The sequence below is a fragment of the Lethenteron reissneri genome, chromosome 6, assembly GCF_015708825.2.
Source record: "Lethenteron reissneri isolate LAM-NWPU_2019-01 chromosome 6, ASM1570882v1, whole genome shotgun sequence".
Taxonomy (NCBI): domain Eukaryota; kingdom Metazoa; phylum Chordata; class Hyperoartia; order Petromyzontiformes; family Petromyzontidae; genus Lethenteron; species Lethenteron reissneri.
The window spans coordinates 3,925,326-3,943,143 of record NC_083784.1 but is presented as its reverse complement, the minus strand read 5'-3'; the positions used below and the strand labels follow the sequence as shown (position 1 = coordinate 3,943,143).

The following is a 17,818-nucleotide window of genomic DNA, read 5'->3' as shown; positions in this document are numbered from 1 at the left end:
GATTTCTGGCTCCCAGGTGTCTTTTATGAAGGTAACGAGCTGAGATTAGGAGCACACTCTTAAAGGGAGTGCTCCTAATCTCAGCTTGTTACCTGTATAAAAGACACCTGTTCACAGAAGCAATCAATCAATCAGATTTCAAACTCTCCACCATGGCCAAGACCAAAGAGCTTTTATTTTTCGCGCCGTACATAGCCGACCGCGCTCGTCGGAGATGCTGCGGCAATAACCGAGCGGCGTGCGTGTAACTGCTCCTCTGTCCTTTGTCTTCTCCCCCCACACCACCACCCCCCCCTTCCTCCGCAGGGCCTGTACATCAAGTCGACGTACGATGGGCTCCACGTCATCACGGGCACCATGGAGAACGTGAGTGATCCCACGTGTGTGTTAGCCTCGTGGGCCACGTTAGTGACGATGATGTGTGGTGGAAAATCACCGAGCGTGATGACGGTGCTGATGACGATGATGCCGGTGGGTGGTGGTGGTGGTGATGGTGATGACTGCGGCTGACTGATGAGACGAAGTGAACGGAACCTGAACGCAGAGGCAGGCTGGGAGATCATTCGGCAGCGTTGTTCAGAGACAGCGGTGCGCAGAGGAAGACCAACAGTGTCAATGGCTGTGTGTATCCGTGTGTGGGGGGGAACGGTAGTGCAGCGGTTTAACGAGCTGCGCTACGAACCCGGCTACCCGTCTCCCGCTTATAGCCACAAACCTGAACCGGTCCTGGACCTCCCCTAGGTCGACTCAGCCTCAAATGAGTACCTGGTGCGGTGTGTAAACATTCGCCACTGCGGAGACAAAGGTGGCTGGGCGTAGTGCCAGCAACCCACCCCCTCGTGTGCCCTGCCAGCCTTCATAGGTGCTACTTGTTAACAGCACTTACCCCAACAGTCTGTTAAGGCTCTTGGAAGGAGGAGGGGGATCTTTGTCTTGGGAGACAGCCTCTCAGGGGAGTCTGGTTGCACAGGTGGCATGTGGCCATACTCGTTTCACCACCTCCAGGGAAACTTAAGCAGCATCAGCAGAGGTCAGAGTTAATAAATAATTGGATTTCACACCCCACCACCCACCCATACTCCGCTGCCGTGCTGAAGCAAGGCTCGCGTTGCTTTAAACCCGACACGGCCTGCCAGTCACGGCGCCGTCGACCGCCACCTTTATCGTTCGACGGCGGCGGCGGCGGCGGCGAGCGTTTCCCTCTTGAGCGAGGCTCGTATTTCACCGTCTCTCTCTCTCTTGCTCGCTCGCGTTGCCGGGGTTGCTCAGCGTGGCTCTCTGCACGAGAATCGCGTGCGTGCGTGCGTCCACCGAACTGCCGCCGATTCATTAATTCCGAAGCCGTCGCACAGTCGACGCGGTCACGGTGGCGGTTGAGGAACCGTCTTTTATCTTGCCATGTGCAAGGCCCCATTGCTGAGCTGCGTGAGCTCTCCTTTTTTTTAGCAGAAGCGACCTGGCCACACGGGATGATGGCTCGACGAAGTGGCTTATCGTCGCGCGGACATTTATAGCAGCCGATAATCTCAAACGCGTGACGTTGATTCTAATTGCGGAGGGAGAAACCCGGACGAACCCGGAGCAAAATCTACGCGGCCACGGAGGGGGAAAACACGCAAACCCCAAATATACAGCAGCAGGCGTCAGGGTCAGGATCGAACCCACGATCTCCTGCATACCAGGCGAGGTAGTTAACATCTCGCCCGCGATGGTGAACGTGCATATTCCACCGCCGGTGGCCCTGGCGGTGTAAATCGCGTCGGTAATGGCGAGCGAAGCGAAACGGGTTGGCGGTGTTAATGATCGAGGCGGGCGCGGTTCAGTCTCGACATGGAGAGAGACGCGAGGCCTCTTCCCCCACTCGGTGCGTCGCGCAGATGGCACGGTTTGGAAAATTGGGGACTGAAAATTAAGGGGGGACCGGTGCAGCAGGATTACTACACAAGCAGGGTGACGACGGGAGGGGGGGGGGTAAGAGTAAGTGGGGGAGGGATAGATGGAGGGAAGTGCAGATCAGTGGAGGGAGTCGAGGATGGGGAGGCCATTGGGAGGTAAGGAGAGATACAGGCAAGGTAGGGAAGCAGGGAGGTGAAGATTGAGTGAAGGGAGGGAGAGATGGAGGTAGCGAGCGAGTGGTGAAAGGGAGGGACGGAAGGAGATGGTGAGAGATGGAGGGAGGAGGTAGGGAAGAGATGGAGAGGGGTGAAGATTGAAGGGATGAAGAGGGAGCGCGAGTGGAAGGAAGGAGGGATGAAAGGAGGTGGTGAGAGATGGAAGGGCGGTGAAGACTGAGTGAAGGGAGTGAAAGATAAGAATGCAGAGAGACAGCGAGCGGAAGGGGGGAGGGAGAGGCAAGGTGGGAGGGCGGCGGCTCCACTTCACGCCGAATACCAATGGCGACCGCTCTCGCCCCTAACAAGCTCGTAACGCGCAAATAAATAAAGCGCGATGGCAAACATTGGCTCGGCGATATCACGCTGCTTACGGAATCCTAAACACCTGCCACCTCCTCCGCAGCCACCGCCTGCCCGCCTCCGAGCCATATTTATGGGCGGTCGTTATTTTAACAGATGCCGTGTTCCCGGGCGGATTAGGGCGAGCGATGGAGGGGCCCACGGCACGATGGTTAGCGCCGTGGAGCCCGACCGACCGCACGCACGTGGCGGCGGCGGTGGTGGCGGCGCGCCGTGGCGTTAAATTCGCGCGTTTCGCTCCCACCCCCGCCCTCCCGCCCCCGCCCGTCTCTGCGCCCTTTTCGCCGGGGCTGGGTCGTTAAGCCGAAAAAAGGCGATAATGCTTCTTACTTACGGCCCATTACTCGCTCAAAATGCGTGCGGATGAGAGGGAGGAAGAGGGAAATAATAGGAATATGAGCAGCACGTTCTATTTTTTTTCAGGTGGGGGGGAGGGCTTGCGGTAAAGATGTTTCCGCAGCATGAATAGTTTAATGGAGGTCACTGTTGCTTCTGGCACGTCTGCTCCCCCGATTGTCTGGAGCTTCCCACCGCCGCCACCACCCAGCCGCCCGTGCTGTTGGCTCCCTGCCCCTGTTCAAATCTAGGTTCCAGACTGTATCGCGTTGCTCGTGACTGCGGGACCGCCTCCCTCCGTGTGTGAAAATACGCTCGCTGTTTCTGTCGAGCTGTCAAGGGATGCGGCTGCTATTTAGACGGACATCGTGATGTAAATCCGCATCATTTTATTGTATAGACCCATAGACTCGCAAGGAGATCCATAGACTCACACGGAGATGCATAGACTCACACGGAGATCTATAGACTCACGCGGAAACCCATAGACTCACACGGAGACCCATAGACTCACGCGGAAACCCATAGACTAATGCGGAGACCCATATACTCACACGGAGACCCAGAGACTCACACGGAGACCCATAGACTCGCACGGAGACCCAGAGACTCACACGGAGACCCATAGACTCACGCGGAAACCCATAGACTAATGCGGAGACCCATATACTCACACGGAGACCCAGAGACTCACACGGAGACCCATAGACTCGCACGGTGACCCATAGACTCACACGGAGACCCAGAGACTCACACGGAGACCCATAGACTCACACGGAGACCAATAGACTCAAACGGAGACCCATAGACTCACAGAGACCCATAGACTCACATTGAGACCCATAGACTCATGCGGAAACCCATAGACTCACACGGAGACCCAGAGACTCACACTGAGACCCATAGACTAATGCGGAGACCCATATACTCACACGGAGACCAGACTCACACTGAGACCCAGAGACTCACACTGAGACCCATAGACTCACACGGAGACCCATAGACTCACGCGGAAACCCATAGACTCACACGGTGACCCATATACTCACACGGAGACCCATAGACTCACACGGAGACCCATAGACTCACGCGGAAACCCATAGACTCACACGGAGACCCATAGACTCACACCGTGACCCATAGACTCACACAGAGACCCATAGACTCACGCGGAAACCCATAGACTCACACAGTAACCCATAGACTCACACGGAGACCCATAGACTCACGCGGAAACCCATAGACTCACACGGAGACCCAGAGACTCACACAGTGATCCATAGACTCACGCGGAAACCCATAGACTAACACGGAGACCCATAGGCTCACATATGGAGACCCATCTCGTGCTGGCATCATGGTCAGAAATTTGCGACAATTAATAAATTAAACTAAACTATTTAAAGCTAGAATCCATATTTTTTTTATTTTACCAGGTAAGGCCCACTGAGCTATATAGCTCTTTTTCAGAAGGATCCTGGCCACAAATGACAGCTCAATTAATTAGCTCATCATCATGTGGCAATTTATGGCAACCAAATTCTCTAAACGCATCTTGATTCTAAATGTGGAGGGAAAAACCGTGAGACCCGGAGAAAAATCCACGCGACCACGGGGAGAGAGAGAGACACGCAAACTCCAAATATGCAGGCGTCAGGGTCAGGATCGAGCCCCTGACCTCCTGTAAAGCAGGCAAAGGTGGCTAACATCTCGCTACTGTGGCACCTTCAAATCGCTCAACTGGCATTCCACGCAGCAGCAGCAATCACAGCCACCTCCTGCAAAAACTTGGCAGCACCCACCCGAAGACAAGACTTGAGACTCCGCGAGGCTTTCCCCCGCAGGGTAAACAAGCAGAATTAAACGTAATAATTGTTGTAACTTTTTTTGTTCACGCATTCCTGAATCGATTTCTTGAATCCGAACTCGTTTTGGAGCACATCGGTGGAAAGTTTTTGCTGAAATCATTTCCATCCCTGGCTCTCGCCACTTCCCCAAGCAGCCGGTCCGCCTCTCCCGCTCCGCCAAATGGCACGCCAGGCGAGGCGGGAGTGTAGGCAGGGCGCTATTGTTAGACGCGGGCCGTGGGATGATTTTGCTCAGGTTTTTTTTTTATTTTGATCTCGCGGATAATGCGTCTGTGCGGGCACACGCGATAACAATAAACAAAACACCCGCTCAACAAATCACTCCATAGTCATACCCCTAACCCCCCTTTTTAAAACGTGCCATCGTCATGGACTCAACAATTCATCGGTACCCCCCCCCCCCACCCCATCGTCGACACAGCAGCGTTCCTCTCCGGATCAGCAGGACAGATAGCTTCTCTGTAACTCCGTCTGTCGCTGTGGCGGCACTGGCTCTGAAAGACCTGCGCCACTTGTCTCTTTAAACACAGAGGGCCCGCTTGTTCCTCCGTGTGTGTCGTCATCCCCCCCCCCCTATTGCTCCACAAGGGCCCTAGGGCGGGGGGGACATCGTGGGGGGAAGTGTGAGTGGGAGTGGGGTGGGTGGTTATCGTATCGCGCACGAGATAGGCCTTTCACCGTGCGTCTGCCACATCCACGTGCAGAAGGGGTTTCATTGTCCGCCGATATATTGCCCGAGACGTTGAAAACACGGCGCTGGTGGGGGTGCGCGAGGAAAGGTCGCGGGGTCGTGGGGGTCGGGTCACCTACCTGCGCTTTGCGTCTGACCTCTCGCCTTTTGGGGGGGGGGGGGGGGGTTCTCACACACAACCAGAAAACACCTCGGGGGGGGGGAAAGGGAGCGGGGTGGTGTGGACTGCAAATGAGCCTCCACTACAGCCAGACTCCGAATACGTCAGCTCGGAGGGCACGCACCGGGCTTGCGAGCCTGCGAGCGCCGAGATTTTTGGATGCGAGGGTTGACGGGGGAAAACCGGTGGACCCGGAGAAAAAACCCACACGACCGCAGGGAGAGAGACACACAAACTCCAAATACACAGCAGGCGTCAGGGTCAGGATTGCACCCACGACCTCTTGCATACCAGGCGAGGTAGTTAACATCTCCTAGCCACCAATGGCGCGCTCCCTATGACTGAGCGTGGAAGGAGTGCTCCCGCCTGCCAGCAGCGGCGTGAGCGAGAAGTTGCAGCGGTGTCTGCGCCTCCATGTTGAGAAACGCAGCTTCTGCCCACGTGGTGCGGTCGCCTGGCCCCAAAAAACGCGACGAATAAACAGAACGGAGGGTTTAGTTGGTGGTGGTGGTGGGGGGGTGGGGGGTGGAGATGGTGACGACCTTCGTCCAACAGTGGATAGATCATGGATGCTGCTGTGGATGTTGATGATGATGATGACTTGCAGGTGCTGAGCGGCAGCTGATGTAACAGCTCGTGGAGGAGTGGGGCTTGAGGGGTGGAAGTGTTGGTCGGGGCGGTTATACGATCCCCACGGCAGCTGTGGCTTGCCTGCGCGTGCGTGGGATGGAGGTTTTGTGTGCACGGGTATCTCGTGGTGGTGGTGGCTGGGCTGGGTGGGGGTGTGGGGGTAAGTCTTGGGGCAGCCCCCGAGGATGTTAGGCAGCTGGATTAATTGTTGTGTCGATCAGATGAGTAATCATCATCATCACCGCCTATATAGTTATCCAGGCAAACATCCTCGTCAGCATGTTATAAATAATTTTTATATCATCAGCAGCAGCAGTGTCATCACTGCTCTTCTGGAATCTTGTGCGTTGTCTCCACCGTTACCGAAGTCGTTCTTTATTGTTAATTTTTTAAAGTAAAAAATCGTCGTCTTCTGTCATCTTCACCACGCGGCCTTCCTGATTTGCGAGCAGCCGCTCGCTCTGCCGCCGAGCCCAGCCGGCCGCCTGTTGCAATTTGTTTTGTTTCTTTAAAGCCGAAACCTGACTTTCCGCCCATCCCTCTCCCTCCCTCCCACAGTCCCCTGCCGATCGTTGCAAGAAAATTCATGCGGGCGATGAAGTCATCCAAGTGAACGGACAGACGGTGGTACGTCATAGCCACCCCCGACACCGCGCGCTCGCTCACTCGCTCGCTCGCTGGAACAGGAACTTTGTAATGTTACAACAAAAACAGATGCGATCAGCGTCCACTGCAATCGCCCGCTGACGCCCACCGCTGGCTGGAACAGGGAGGCCCTCCACTCGACAAGCGGGAGAAAGAGCGAGCTTGAGAGAGAGGGTATTTGGTCTTCTCTTCCACTAAGCGTGGCGCCCCATCCCACTAGAGAGGGCGCTCTCACTCTCCTCACTCTCAAGTGGGGGGGGGAGTCCTTCCGGCAGCAGCGGGCGTCAGCGAGAAGTTGCAGGGGGTCGCCGTTCAGCCGACGCAAGCGAGGGATGCAATGGCGTGTGCCGTGCCCTCCCCGCGTGCCCTCATCGCGTGCCCTCCCAGCGTGTAAAATTGGCTTTCATCTCGGGCCTGTCCTTCTCTCGCACTCCTCTCCCAATTGTTTCCCCCGCCCCCCTCCCCGCTCCCCCCTATTAATTGACGGCGATGAATGCCAGCCTCGGGTAACTCCCCCCCCCCCCCCCATTCATCATCAATACGGCGGGCGGGGAGGGGGGGGAGGGGGGGGAGGGGCGCATTCCGAACAGTCGCCGCTGACGCCACGCGACCCAAGTTACTGGGAAGCAAAACGCCGAATGCGCGAGAATCAAAGTCACCGCGTCCCTGCACTCCTCACCCCCCCGCTCGCCCCCCTCCCCCCGCTCGCCCCCTGCGCTCCCCTCCCCCCGCACCCACCCGGCCGACTGCTCATCCCCACGGAGGGAGGCTTGGAGCCACAGCGATGGAAATTCCACATTTCTCACGGCTGGGGGGTGCACGCGGGATGGTCGGTCCATAACACCATAAAACAACCATGTGTGGACTCCCCCCCCCCCCGCTAATGCGAGCGTTGTGTTACTGTGTTTGAAAGGAAGAACAAAAGCCTGTCTCGAGGTTTGAACTCGCAACTTCGCGATTGCGAACCAGCCGAGCTGGGCTTGTTTTAAGTGTGAATGTGAAGATTTTTTGAGACTGTAAAAGGCCCACGGCACGTTTTGCGTGGCCCATTGTTCTCCAACGCAGCAGAATGCAAATGACGACTTTGGAAGTTCACCGCCAATCTCTGCAAGCCGTCGCCATCCCTCGCAGCGCACGCATCCATCGAGCTCCCTCCCCCACGCAACGAGCCGATCTCTGGGTGCTCCATCTGCGCGGCGGGTGTGATCTCTCTCTCTCTCGGGGGAGAGTGTCCATTCCCTCCTTTTGGCCACCACTTACGCGTCACGAACGGCCTGCAAGCCCTGCTGGTTGCTAGTCGCGGTGCGTCCTGCCCCCCACCCACCGCCTCCGGGGCCGTGCACTTTCCTTTTCCTTGACGGTGGAGACGGCGGTGCCTCGAGCCGGCGGTCCGCTCTCCGATCCGCGTGTTTCTGAGTTTAATTCGTCTCGCGCCGGTTGTTGATTTCGCAAGCGCATCCAGCGGCGCCGGCGGATAAATTGAATTAGCGGCCGCGGAGTGGATGGGACCGCCAGGCGCGGTGCGCGATGCCCCATCGCCACGCAGCTCCGCTAATTGATAGTGGCGACGTTAATTGGCGGGACGACTTTTGCGCCGCGTCAAAGAGCGGCGCAGGGATTAATTCGCCGGCGCGCGATGGGCCACCGTGGGCGGCGGTGACGGCTCGTCACGCTCGGCGGTGGTCACGTGATGGGTCCATTGATGGTGGCGGTGACGATGCGGTGGTCACGTGACGGGCCCATTGATGGTGGTGGTGGTGACGATGCGGTGGTGATGAGCTGTTACCGGTGGTGGCGATGGGCCGTCGCAGGCAGTGGCATCAGCTGCCGTCACCTCCTTCCGTATGTTCTTCCAGTGATGAAGCTCCTTCACCCACTGGTCGTTTTGCTCTCCCCGTTTTGCGCTCCCATGTGCCCCTCCAGAATTTTGCATCGAACGGCGAGGGTCCCTTGCCTGTAAGATGGGCGGTTCACCAGCATTGACTCAAGTCTTACTCTACCCATGAGACATTGCATGTCGAGACATTGCATGTCGAAACGGGTGCAGAGTTTGCTTGTCTGCAAACAATGCTACCAAAAATGATGCACTCCCAGAAGGCCGTGCGGCTGATAGTTTGCGTAACAATTTTTTTTTTATACGTGGAGACACGGATATGCGAAGGACACATATCGCCCGCTTAGTTTTGCTATTTATAACCGCGGCAATGACGCTCATGGTCATTTTGATGTGACAAACAGGGTGATCCATTCATCGATACTTCACTGAGATATCAGTGTGACATCAGCTGACTCGGCGTTGGGTGTTTGCAAGCAGATCAGACTGGCTGTGATTTAATAAGGGCGGCGGGGGGGGGGGGGGGTCGAGACTGGTTGGGACACGCGCAGTGGCTTGGAATTGAAACGTCGCTTTCCCTGTAATTTATAACCGATGGGGTGGCTCAGCGGTAGAGCGAGGGGATCGCAGCCGGACGGTTGTGAGTTCAGATCCTGGTTTTGGGGCCACCCCAGGGGGTCGATAAAATATGCACCGATTTGGCGGGAAGAGCACTTGTCCCATGGATAGACTTGCCCTTTGCCATGCGAACGTGGAACTTCCGCCGCTGGCTCAGGGCTGTAAATAGGGGGTGAGCGCCAATGCCTGGATGCTCATTTGAGCGGTAGGTAATCACCTTCAAAGATGATTTTCTCCCTACGATTCTGGTTGGGCACCTGTCAAATGCGTGGTGGTGCCGATCACCCACCCCCTCGTGTGCCGCGCCGGCCTTCACAGGGTGCCGCTCGCTACTAAAACGGCACTTGCCCCGACAGAGCGTTCGAGGCTCGACGGCCAATCTTTATCAGCTTTGGTGAGTAAATCTTCCGTGTGGTTTAGTGGAAGAGACATTTGTTCAATTTTTTTTTTTACTTCCAATCTGTTTCTGCTTGGGCACCCATGGCTGAGTATGGTTGAGTTACGTTCAGTCCAGGGCCAGCAGTCCGTCAGAGTGCTTCTGCAACTCCATAGTTATGTGGCACCACCTCGCACTTGTTTTATTGCCTCTGCTATGTGTGAGAGTACGTGTGTACGTACTCTGTGTGTGTGTGTGTGAGATGGAGGGGAGCGGTAGTGTAGCGGTTAGCGCCCAGCGCCTCCCGCTCACAGCCAACACCGGTGACGACTCGGCCTCAAATGAGTACCTAGTGCGGTGTGTAAACATCACTGCTGGGGAGACAAAGGCGGCCGGGCGTGGTGCTGACCACCCACCCCCTCGCGCGCCGTGCCGCACTTAATAGCTGCTCGCTAACAGCACTTGCCCCAACAGTGCGCGAAGGCTATCCGGGGGACCTTTGCCTTTGTGGCGTTCGGAGTAATTGCACCATTCTGTCGCCAGGTGGAGGAGATGCGAGGTGGGCTCCGAGTGGGCGAGTGGGTGGGGGTGGAGCGACGTCACGGAAATAGAGTCGGCGTGGAAATCAATGAGCTCACTCACTGGTGCAGAGGGAATGTGGTTGGTTGGTGGTGGTGGTTGGTGGCAGTGGTGGTGGTGGTGGGAATGTGGTGGTGGGAAAGGGTCAATTGGGGTGTTGGGCGGTAACGTGATCTTTCTGCTGCCCCCCCCTGCCCCACACTCCCTCCTGCGTCTGTACATCCACACAAGGACAAAGAACACCACCTACCCCCCCCTTGTATAAGCCTCACACAAATCGTTCGAGCACGTGCTGTGAGCGAGCACCTATTAATGCTGGCGGTGGTGTGGCCACCACACCGTGCCCGTTTGGTTGCCTCGTTCACACACCAATGCACATCTTTGCACATCGCTCCGGGTACTTATTTAAGGCTGAGTTGACCCAGCCGAGGCCTGGCACCCGTTCCGACGTGGCTTGCCACTGGTGTTGGCTTAGCCGTGGCCGGGAATCAAAGTCGCGTTGCTACCGCTCTACGCGCTGATACACAAAGACAAAGATCCCCCGTATATCCTTAACAGACTGTTGGGGCAAGTGCTGTGAGGGGCCAGGCACGGCACATTTAGGGGGTGGGTGGCTAGCACCACGCCAGGACCGCCTTTGTCTCCCCCGGTGGGGATGTTTTTAGATACCACAGCCAGCTACTCATTTGAGGTCGAGTCGACCTAGGGAAGGCCCAGGGCCGGTTCAGATAATCGTCACTGGTTTTGGCTGTGAACACGAATAGAACTCGTGTCACCAGGTTCGTAGCGCAGCGACGCAAACCACTACACAACCGCTCGCCAGAGCACCATGCCCGTACACACACACACATTTCTAGATACCCAATCAGAATCGTAGGGCGAAATTATCTTTCCAAGTGACTCAGCCTGTACACTGACGCATGCTCACACAAGCACGTCTTTATCATCAAACCCAACCACAAACTCACTCACCCAACCACCCACGTGTACTCTACTAGCATACAAAGGCAAAGACACCCCCCCCCCATCCGCCACTATAGCCCACAAAGGCTCTTGGGGCAAGTGCTGTTAGCGATCGACTGTGGATGCCGGGACGACATCAGATCCCTTCATTGTGCTGCGGCTGACGCGTCCTTCGGGGGCTGCTCCCGCTGCCTCCTCTCTCTACCTTCTGTCGATAGAGTGCTCGCCCGTGTCGAGACGGAAGAGAAAACAAATCGAGGGGACGAAAGGGAGTCGTGTTTCACAAAGAACAGCCCCAAGGCAGCGTGGCCATGACGATTGAGAGAGAGGGGGGGGGGGGTACCACAACCGGCAGGTCCCCTGTGGTAGGGTAAAGTGTGGGCACTCCCGACTCTTTCCGAGACCTAAAACTTGACTACTTTTAAATCCTTTATATTAAGTTCACTTGCTTGCTTGCTTGCGCGCTTACGACCGTGCAAATCTTTCGGTGGTTTTTTAACCCACTTCCCGTGATCCAATCAAGCTGACATTTTGCACACAGACTCGTTGTGCGTGACAATTTATTTTCGTGAAAAAATGTTCCAAAATTTTACACTTTTTAGGAAAAAGTAAATTATATTTAATAACCAATTGCTTAATGGTGGCAGGCAATCATCTGAGCCAATAGGTGGCAGCCATCTCAAGCCAGAGGACGAGAGGACTCTAGCCGCCACGCATATAAAGGATTACGGGTTAATTTTTTACATTGCCATGTAAGGCCCACGTAGCTATGCAGCTCTTTAGTAAGTAGCGGCCTGACCCATAACTGATAGCTCAGCGACGTGGCTTACCACGTGGGAATTTGTAGCAGCCAAATGCTCTCTAGACGCACGTTGATTCTAAACGTGGAAGGAAAAAATCGGAGGAGAGAAATCCACACGACCACGCGGAGAGAGACATGCAAACTCTAAATATACAGCAGCAGGCGTTGGGCTCGAACCCACGACCTCCTGCATACCAGGCAAGGTAGTTAACATCTCGCCACAGTGATGATGAGAGAGAGACATGCAAACTCTAAATATACAGCAGCAGGCGTCAGGCTCGAACCCACGATCTCCTGCATACCAGGCGAGGTAGTTAACATCTCGCCACAGTGATGATGAGAGAGAGACATGCAAACTCTAAATATACAGCAGCAGGCGTCAGGCTCGAACCCACGATCTCCTGCATACCAGGCGAGGTAGTTAACATCTAGCCACAGTGATGATGAGAGAGAGGCATGCAAACTCCAAATATACAGCAGCAGGCGTCAGGCTCGAACCAACGACCTCCTGCATACCAGGCGAGGTAGTTAACATTTCCTAGCCACTATGACGCCCCCTACGAGCAAGCGTGGAAGGAGGCGATCCCAAACAACCCCCCACTCGAGAGTTCCATCAGCCATCAGCTGCGTGAGCAAGCAGTTGCAGGGGCTGCGCCGCGATGTTTTGGAACGCGGTTTCTGCCGACGGTGGTGCGGGTCGCCCGATGGCCGTCGCCTGGCGCAAACCGCGCCGGCTCAAAAGCATGACGAATAAACACGTGGTGGGGGACAGGTGGGGGGCGGGACATGTGGAGACGGAGCCGCAAAATCGGCTCGCGTGCAGCTGCCGAGATGGATCGGTTCGGTCAAGGTCGCCTTGATCCAACGGTGGAGAGGTCACGGGCGATGTTGGTCGACGATGACGACGCGCACGGCGTGCCCCGTGATTGCGACGGGGCGCGCATGATGAAGCGCGGCGCTTTGTGAACGTAGCGAATTAGATCAGCCGTGGAAGGAACCCAGCGGGAATTGTTTTTATCGTGAAACAAAAAAAAACAAGTAAAAAGTCTGGGAAGCCGTGTTATTTTACACCCCCCCCCCCCTACTCTTTATCCCATAATCCTTCAGGGGGCTAAGATCAAAGGTTCTGTGGGGGGGGGGGGGGGGGGGGGGGGAGCAGCATTGGAGCTTGAGAGTTTTGCATTGTAGAATGTCTCCTGTTCGCCCCCCCCTCGCCGCCCCCCCTCGCCCCCCCCCCCTCTCCCCCCCCCCTCTCCCCCATTGCCCCCTCTCCCCCATTGCCCCCTCTCCCCCATTACCCCCTCTCCCCCATTACTCCCTCTCCCCCATTGCCCCCTCTCCCCCATTGCCCCTCTCCCCCATTGCCCCCTCTCCCCCATTGCCCCCTCTCCCCCATTGCCCCCTCTCCCCCATTGCCCCCTCTCCCCCATTACCCCCTCTCCCCCATTGCCCCCTCTCCCCCATTACCCCCTCTCCCCCATTGCCCCCTCTCCCCCATTGCCCCCTCTCCCCCATTACCCCCTCTCCCCCATTGCCCCCTCTCCCCCATTGCCCCCTCTCCAGTCTAGTATCACGGTGGTGTGACTCGGCCTAATCCTGTAGCTCTGAACCTTTTTTGCTTTTAGTGTTTTAGAATAAATACGTAAAAAATTGAGGCCACCCATCCTGCCCACCCTGTCTCCAGCTCCCAGTCAAGATCTCCGACGCTTAAAAAAATCGTGTTTGACGTGCGTGATTGCTCGCCCCGCGCTCCTCACGAGTGGTAACACTCAGCCTCTTAGCGCGCAGTTGACAATTCAATTCCCATCGGAGCAACTTTGTAAATCACGCGGAGTCGGACGCCAAAGTGATTTCCCGTCGCTCAAATGAGAATTGAAGCGGCGTTGCTCGTCTCTCGTTCACGGCCTCTGCAGAAGCCATCGATGGAAATTCCGCATTGCACTGGACAGCAACCACTGTTGACTTGCCCACAAAGTGGTGCCTGTTTTATCGACCCCGATTGGAGGGATGATGATGATGGGCTGAGTCGACTTTCCACTACTCCTTCCCCCGCGCCATCCAGCCAGACCAGGAGTTGAACTCGCGACCTTCCGGTTGCGAGCCGCTCACTCCACTGCCACCGAGGCACACGACCGATATCAAATAAATATACGGTTATTATGTTAAGAATAAATAAATAAAAACACCCAGCTTGGCACGTTTACAATTCCACCAGACAAACGGGAGCCAGAGGGGTGGGGGAGAGAACACAACAATATATAAATCTAACAAGTAAAACTACCCAAATAACATCGCCCTCTTTCCGAGCCAACGGAAGGAGGGCCAATTTGCGCGTAATTGAAATCACTCATCCGTAATAGCTGGCGATTAACGAGCTGTTATAATAATACGCCGGCGTGCATCCGAAGGCGGTTATTTACGCACGACGAACGGTCGGGGATGAACGTCAGGGCACGGGTGCGGCAGTCGGACGCTGCCGGCGGATTGACTATAACGGGGCCTCGCTGTCACGATACAATCGCAGCCGTGGAGGAGGAGGAGGTGGCGGTGGCGGTGGTAGTTGATGGGGTAGGCTGGTTGTTTTGTGCTTCCGTTGGTGGAATGTTTTAAGCGTAATTATTCGTCGCAGCTGGAAGTTCCTAGTTGAAGAGTGGGTGGCGGGGGGTAAAGATAGATGCGGAGGGGGAAGTCGCAGAGTAAAGAGTTTTTGCTGCAGGGTCTCCCGGCGTCGCCGCTGTCTGTCGGCGTATTAATCAGGAAAATTGTGATCTGCCCCATAAAAAATAATACAAATTTTTTTCAGTAGTTTTTTTTTTCACGTGCACTCTCTCTTAATACGGGCAGCTAATAATTTGCAGTGTTTTCCACAATAAAGCGTGGTCGTAAATCGTGTTTACACGGACCCCGCTAATAGGCACGATAAAGTATCCCGTTACTGTTTTTCTTATATTTTTTATTGCCAGTTTTCCCACAGTTCCCCCTCCGCCTCCCTCCCACCACGACCCTGCCCCCTGCCCCGCCGAGAGAAGTGGTGTCTGGCTGAAGAGTGGTGGATGAGATGGAGGTGGCGGGGGGGAGGGGGAGGACGCTGTTGGGGGTGGGGGGGAGGCGAAAAGCTCTGGCCAGTTGGAGACGATGCCGATATGCACCCGCTCGAAACACACAATTTTAACCGCGAACTAAAACCCAAGCTGCCTCGCAGGTTCGGCGAGTCAATGGCCTCGGCCCCCGGTAGTTACAGCCAGCGTCAACCGGTCGATTGCAGGAACTGTGAAAATCTCCTCCACTCTTGCCCCCCCCCCCCCCCCCCAGAGGTGTCCACCAGACCTCGCACACATCACACACCTCCTATTCATTGCCCAAAGACCGGAGGAGAAATGTCGCGCACAATCGTCAAACGGTGTTGTGGATTTCTCTCCCAACACTGCCGGCGGAGTGCGTGTCGAAACAAGAATGCGTCGGCGCGACGTTTGCCCACCTTGTGCTGTGCGAGGCGGAGGAGAGGGTACGCGACACGACATTGGGTCGTGAAAGGCCGCGCGTTTTAAATTCCGCAGATGTCACCACGTCGTCCGCGATCTCCCCCTCCGACAGATCCACGCCTCGATGCCACGTTTTTACGCTCACCCTCCTCCCTCTCTCGTTTCGACCTCCGACCCTTCCCTCCCCAGGTGGGTTGGCAGCTGCGGAACCTGGTGAACGCGCTGCGCCACGACCCCAGCGGAGTGACCATCACGCTCAAGAAGAGGCCGCAGTGCACTCTCAACTCGGACCCTGCGCCACTCAAGAACATGCGCTGGAAGCCGCTGGCGCTGCAGGTGGGGAGGGGCAAGGAGAGCGAGCGGCGAGCCCCCTCGAGCGCGATTGGATGAATTGTCATGATTTCTAGGGTTCATGGTTAGCAATCGTGGTTTTGGACCATGTTCTCTTTTGGGGTGTCACGAATCGTGACGTGGCGAATCGTCGCGATCCGGGGTTAACGTCCCGTCAAAGGAATGGCGACTGTCGGAGCAAGAAAGTGAGTTTGTAAACTCCGGCAAGTGGAGTGCAACGTCTTCCCCATAAAGGAATTGGACGGACATCCCAGGAGGTAAAGGCGCAGTCCTGCAATTGCTTGCTCGTGCCACTGCTGGCAGAAGGGCATCCGCCAGATGGGGCTCCAGACAGGCGATTTGGCTGACGACTCCATGCCGGGAGGCATGAGTGGTAGCACCCACACGTTACCCCACCACCACCACCACCACGTGGCTTGCTGATCCATTAATCCTTTCCCGTTCCGAGACGTCTGCATGTTGCAGGGTGGGGCTCCCATTCACTACGGTTAGGGCGAGCGCCATTATATTTAAAGATATTGTACTCACCGCAGAGAACTGCAGCGACACGACCGCAATCTACGATAGCCGGCGCCAAACTGTGCCACACGCCCTCCCGCATGGCCTTGTGGGAGTCTCGGTACTGATAAAAGTTGTTTAATTTAAATGTTTCTTCCGGTTTCGGAATGGAATCGGAAGAAAAACTGATGACGTACATTAAAGTACGTCATCGATACGGGAAAGGGTTGACTTGGGATGGACAGAGGTGGTTGGGGGGAGTGGGGGATGGGGGCAAATTTGAGAAGCTGGTTCCGTTGTTTCAGCTGCCGCTCCAGGAGATGGAATCGAACTGGCGACCTCTGTATTGGCAATGCCGGTGTGCTGCTCACCACCACACAACCGTGGCAATGTCGGGCAAATAAATAATTGGCGTTATTTATTTTCTATAATTAGTTGGCTCGTGTGTTAGAAAACAAAGATTAAGATGCAACTGTTGGCACGCAGTCGCCTTGGTGTTGGTCTGCCCCGAACTAACAACGGGATTAAAAATGTTTGTTTTAAAACCTCGTCTCTTTAATTACAACTCCACGCCTTGCGGAGGGGTGGACGGAGAGCATTGGAATGATTGCTTCGCACCCAGGCAATCCGCACGGACGGGGGGGGTGGGGTAAACGTGGGTAACCTTACATAGCAGTGGAGTTCTGTCGGCCAAACTCCAGGCCAATCCCTGGATGGAGCCACAATCCCAGAGCAGCGAGCAGCATCGCTAATTGCGATTGGCTTGTTGGCGGGGGGGGGGCAGGGGGGGTGCATAGCGGATCCAAAGCGCCTATGGTTGTGAGCACGCTGTCCCACGCGTATCGGATGAATTACGCACCACCACGGCTATTGTTTGGGTTCCGTCCCCCCCCCCTCCATCCACCGCCCCCCCTCCATCCACCGCCCCCCCCTCCTCCCTCACCCCAAGAGAGCGGATGCCTTAATTAGGCCGTTATTCCTCTAAGTATATGTTTGGCTGAACAACGATCGCAGTGCGGAGCACAGTGGTGTAATGAATAGTTGATTAAAGGTCAAAATTATAATTATTATGAATCGCGTAACGTGACAATAGCTTATTTGTTATTTAGGCAAGGCGTATGCAAATCATATGCCATGTTGTTACTCCCGGGCTCATTATTCATTGCACAGAGAGAGAGGATCATACGAGACAGACAAGACGCACTGAACACGTTCGTCATTAACACTACGTGTGGCCTTAGCAGGGTAATACATTTATTATAGGCAACGTTTCGGGCAATGGCCCTTCTTAATAGCACACGAATTGAACGTAAATCTTGATTTATGTGCTTCTGATGTAGAAGGGCCATGATGATGCTGCTGCTGCTACGACTGATACTGCTGATGATGATGATGCTGCGGATGCTGCTGATGATGATGATGCTGCTGATGATCATACTGCGGATGCTGCTGATGTTGATGATGCTGCAGATGCTGCTGATGATGATGATGCTGCTGATGATTATGATGTT

The 17,818-nt window shown here is 55.5% G+C and overlaps 1 protein-coding gene across 4 annotated transcripts in view; it reads left to right on the top strand.

Moving 5' to 3' along the window:
• CNKSR2 (connector enhancer of kinase suppressor of Ras 2) overlaps window positions 1–17,818 on the top strand; it is a 192,965-nt gene that overhangs the window by 112,373 nt on the left and 62,774 nt on the right. For all 4 annotated transcript variants that reach the window (XM_061570262.1, XM_061570253.1, XM_061570244.1 and 1 more), the window contains exons 7-9: window positions 307–366; window positions 6,718–6,786; window positions 15,648–15,794. In XM_061570262.1, the coding sequence (XP_061426246.1) occupies window positions 307–366; window positions 6,718–6,786; window positions 15,648–15,794 (276 nt within the window). The remainder of the gene's footprint in view (window positions 1–306; window positions 367–6,717; window positions 6,787–15,647; window positions 15,795–17,818) is intronic.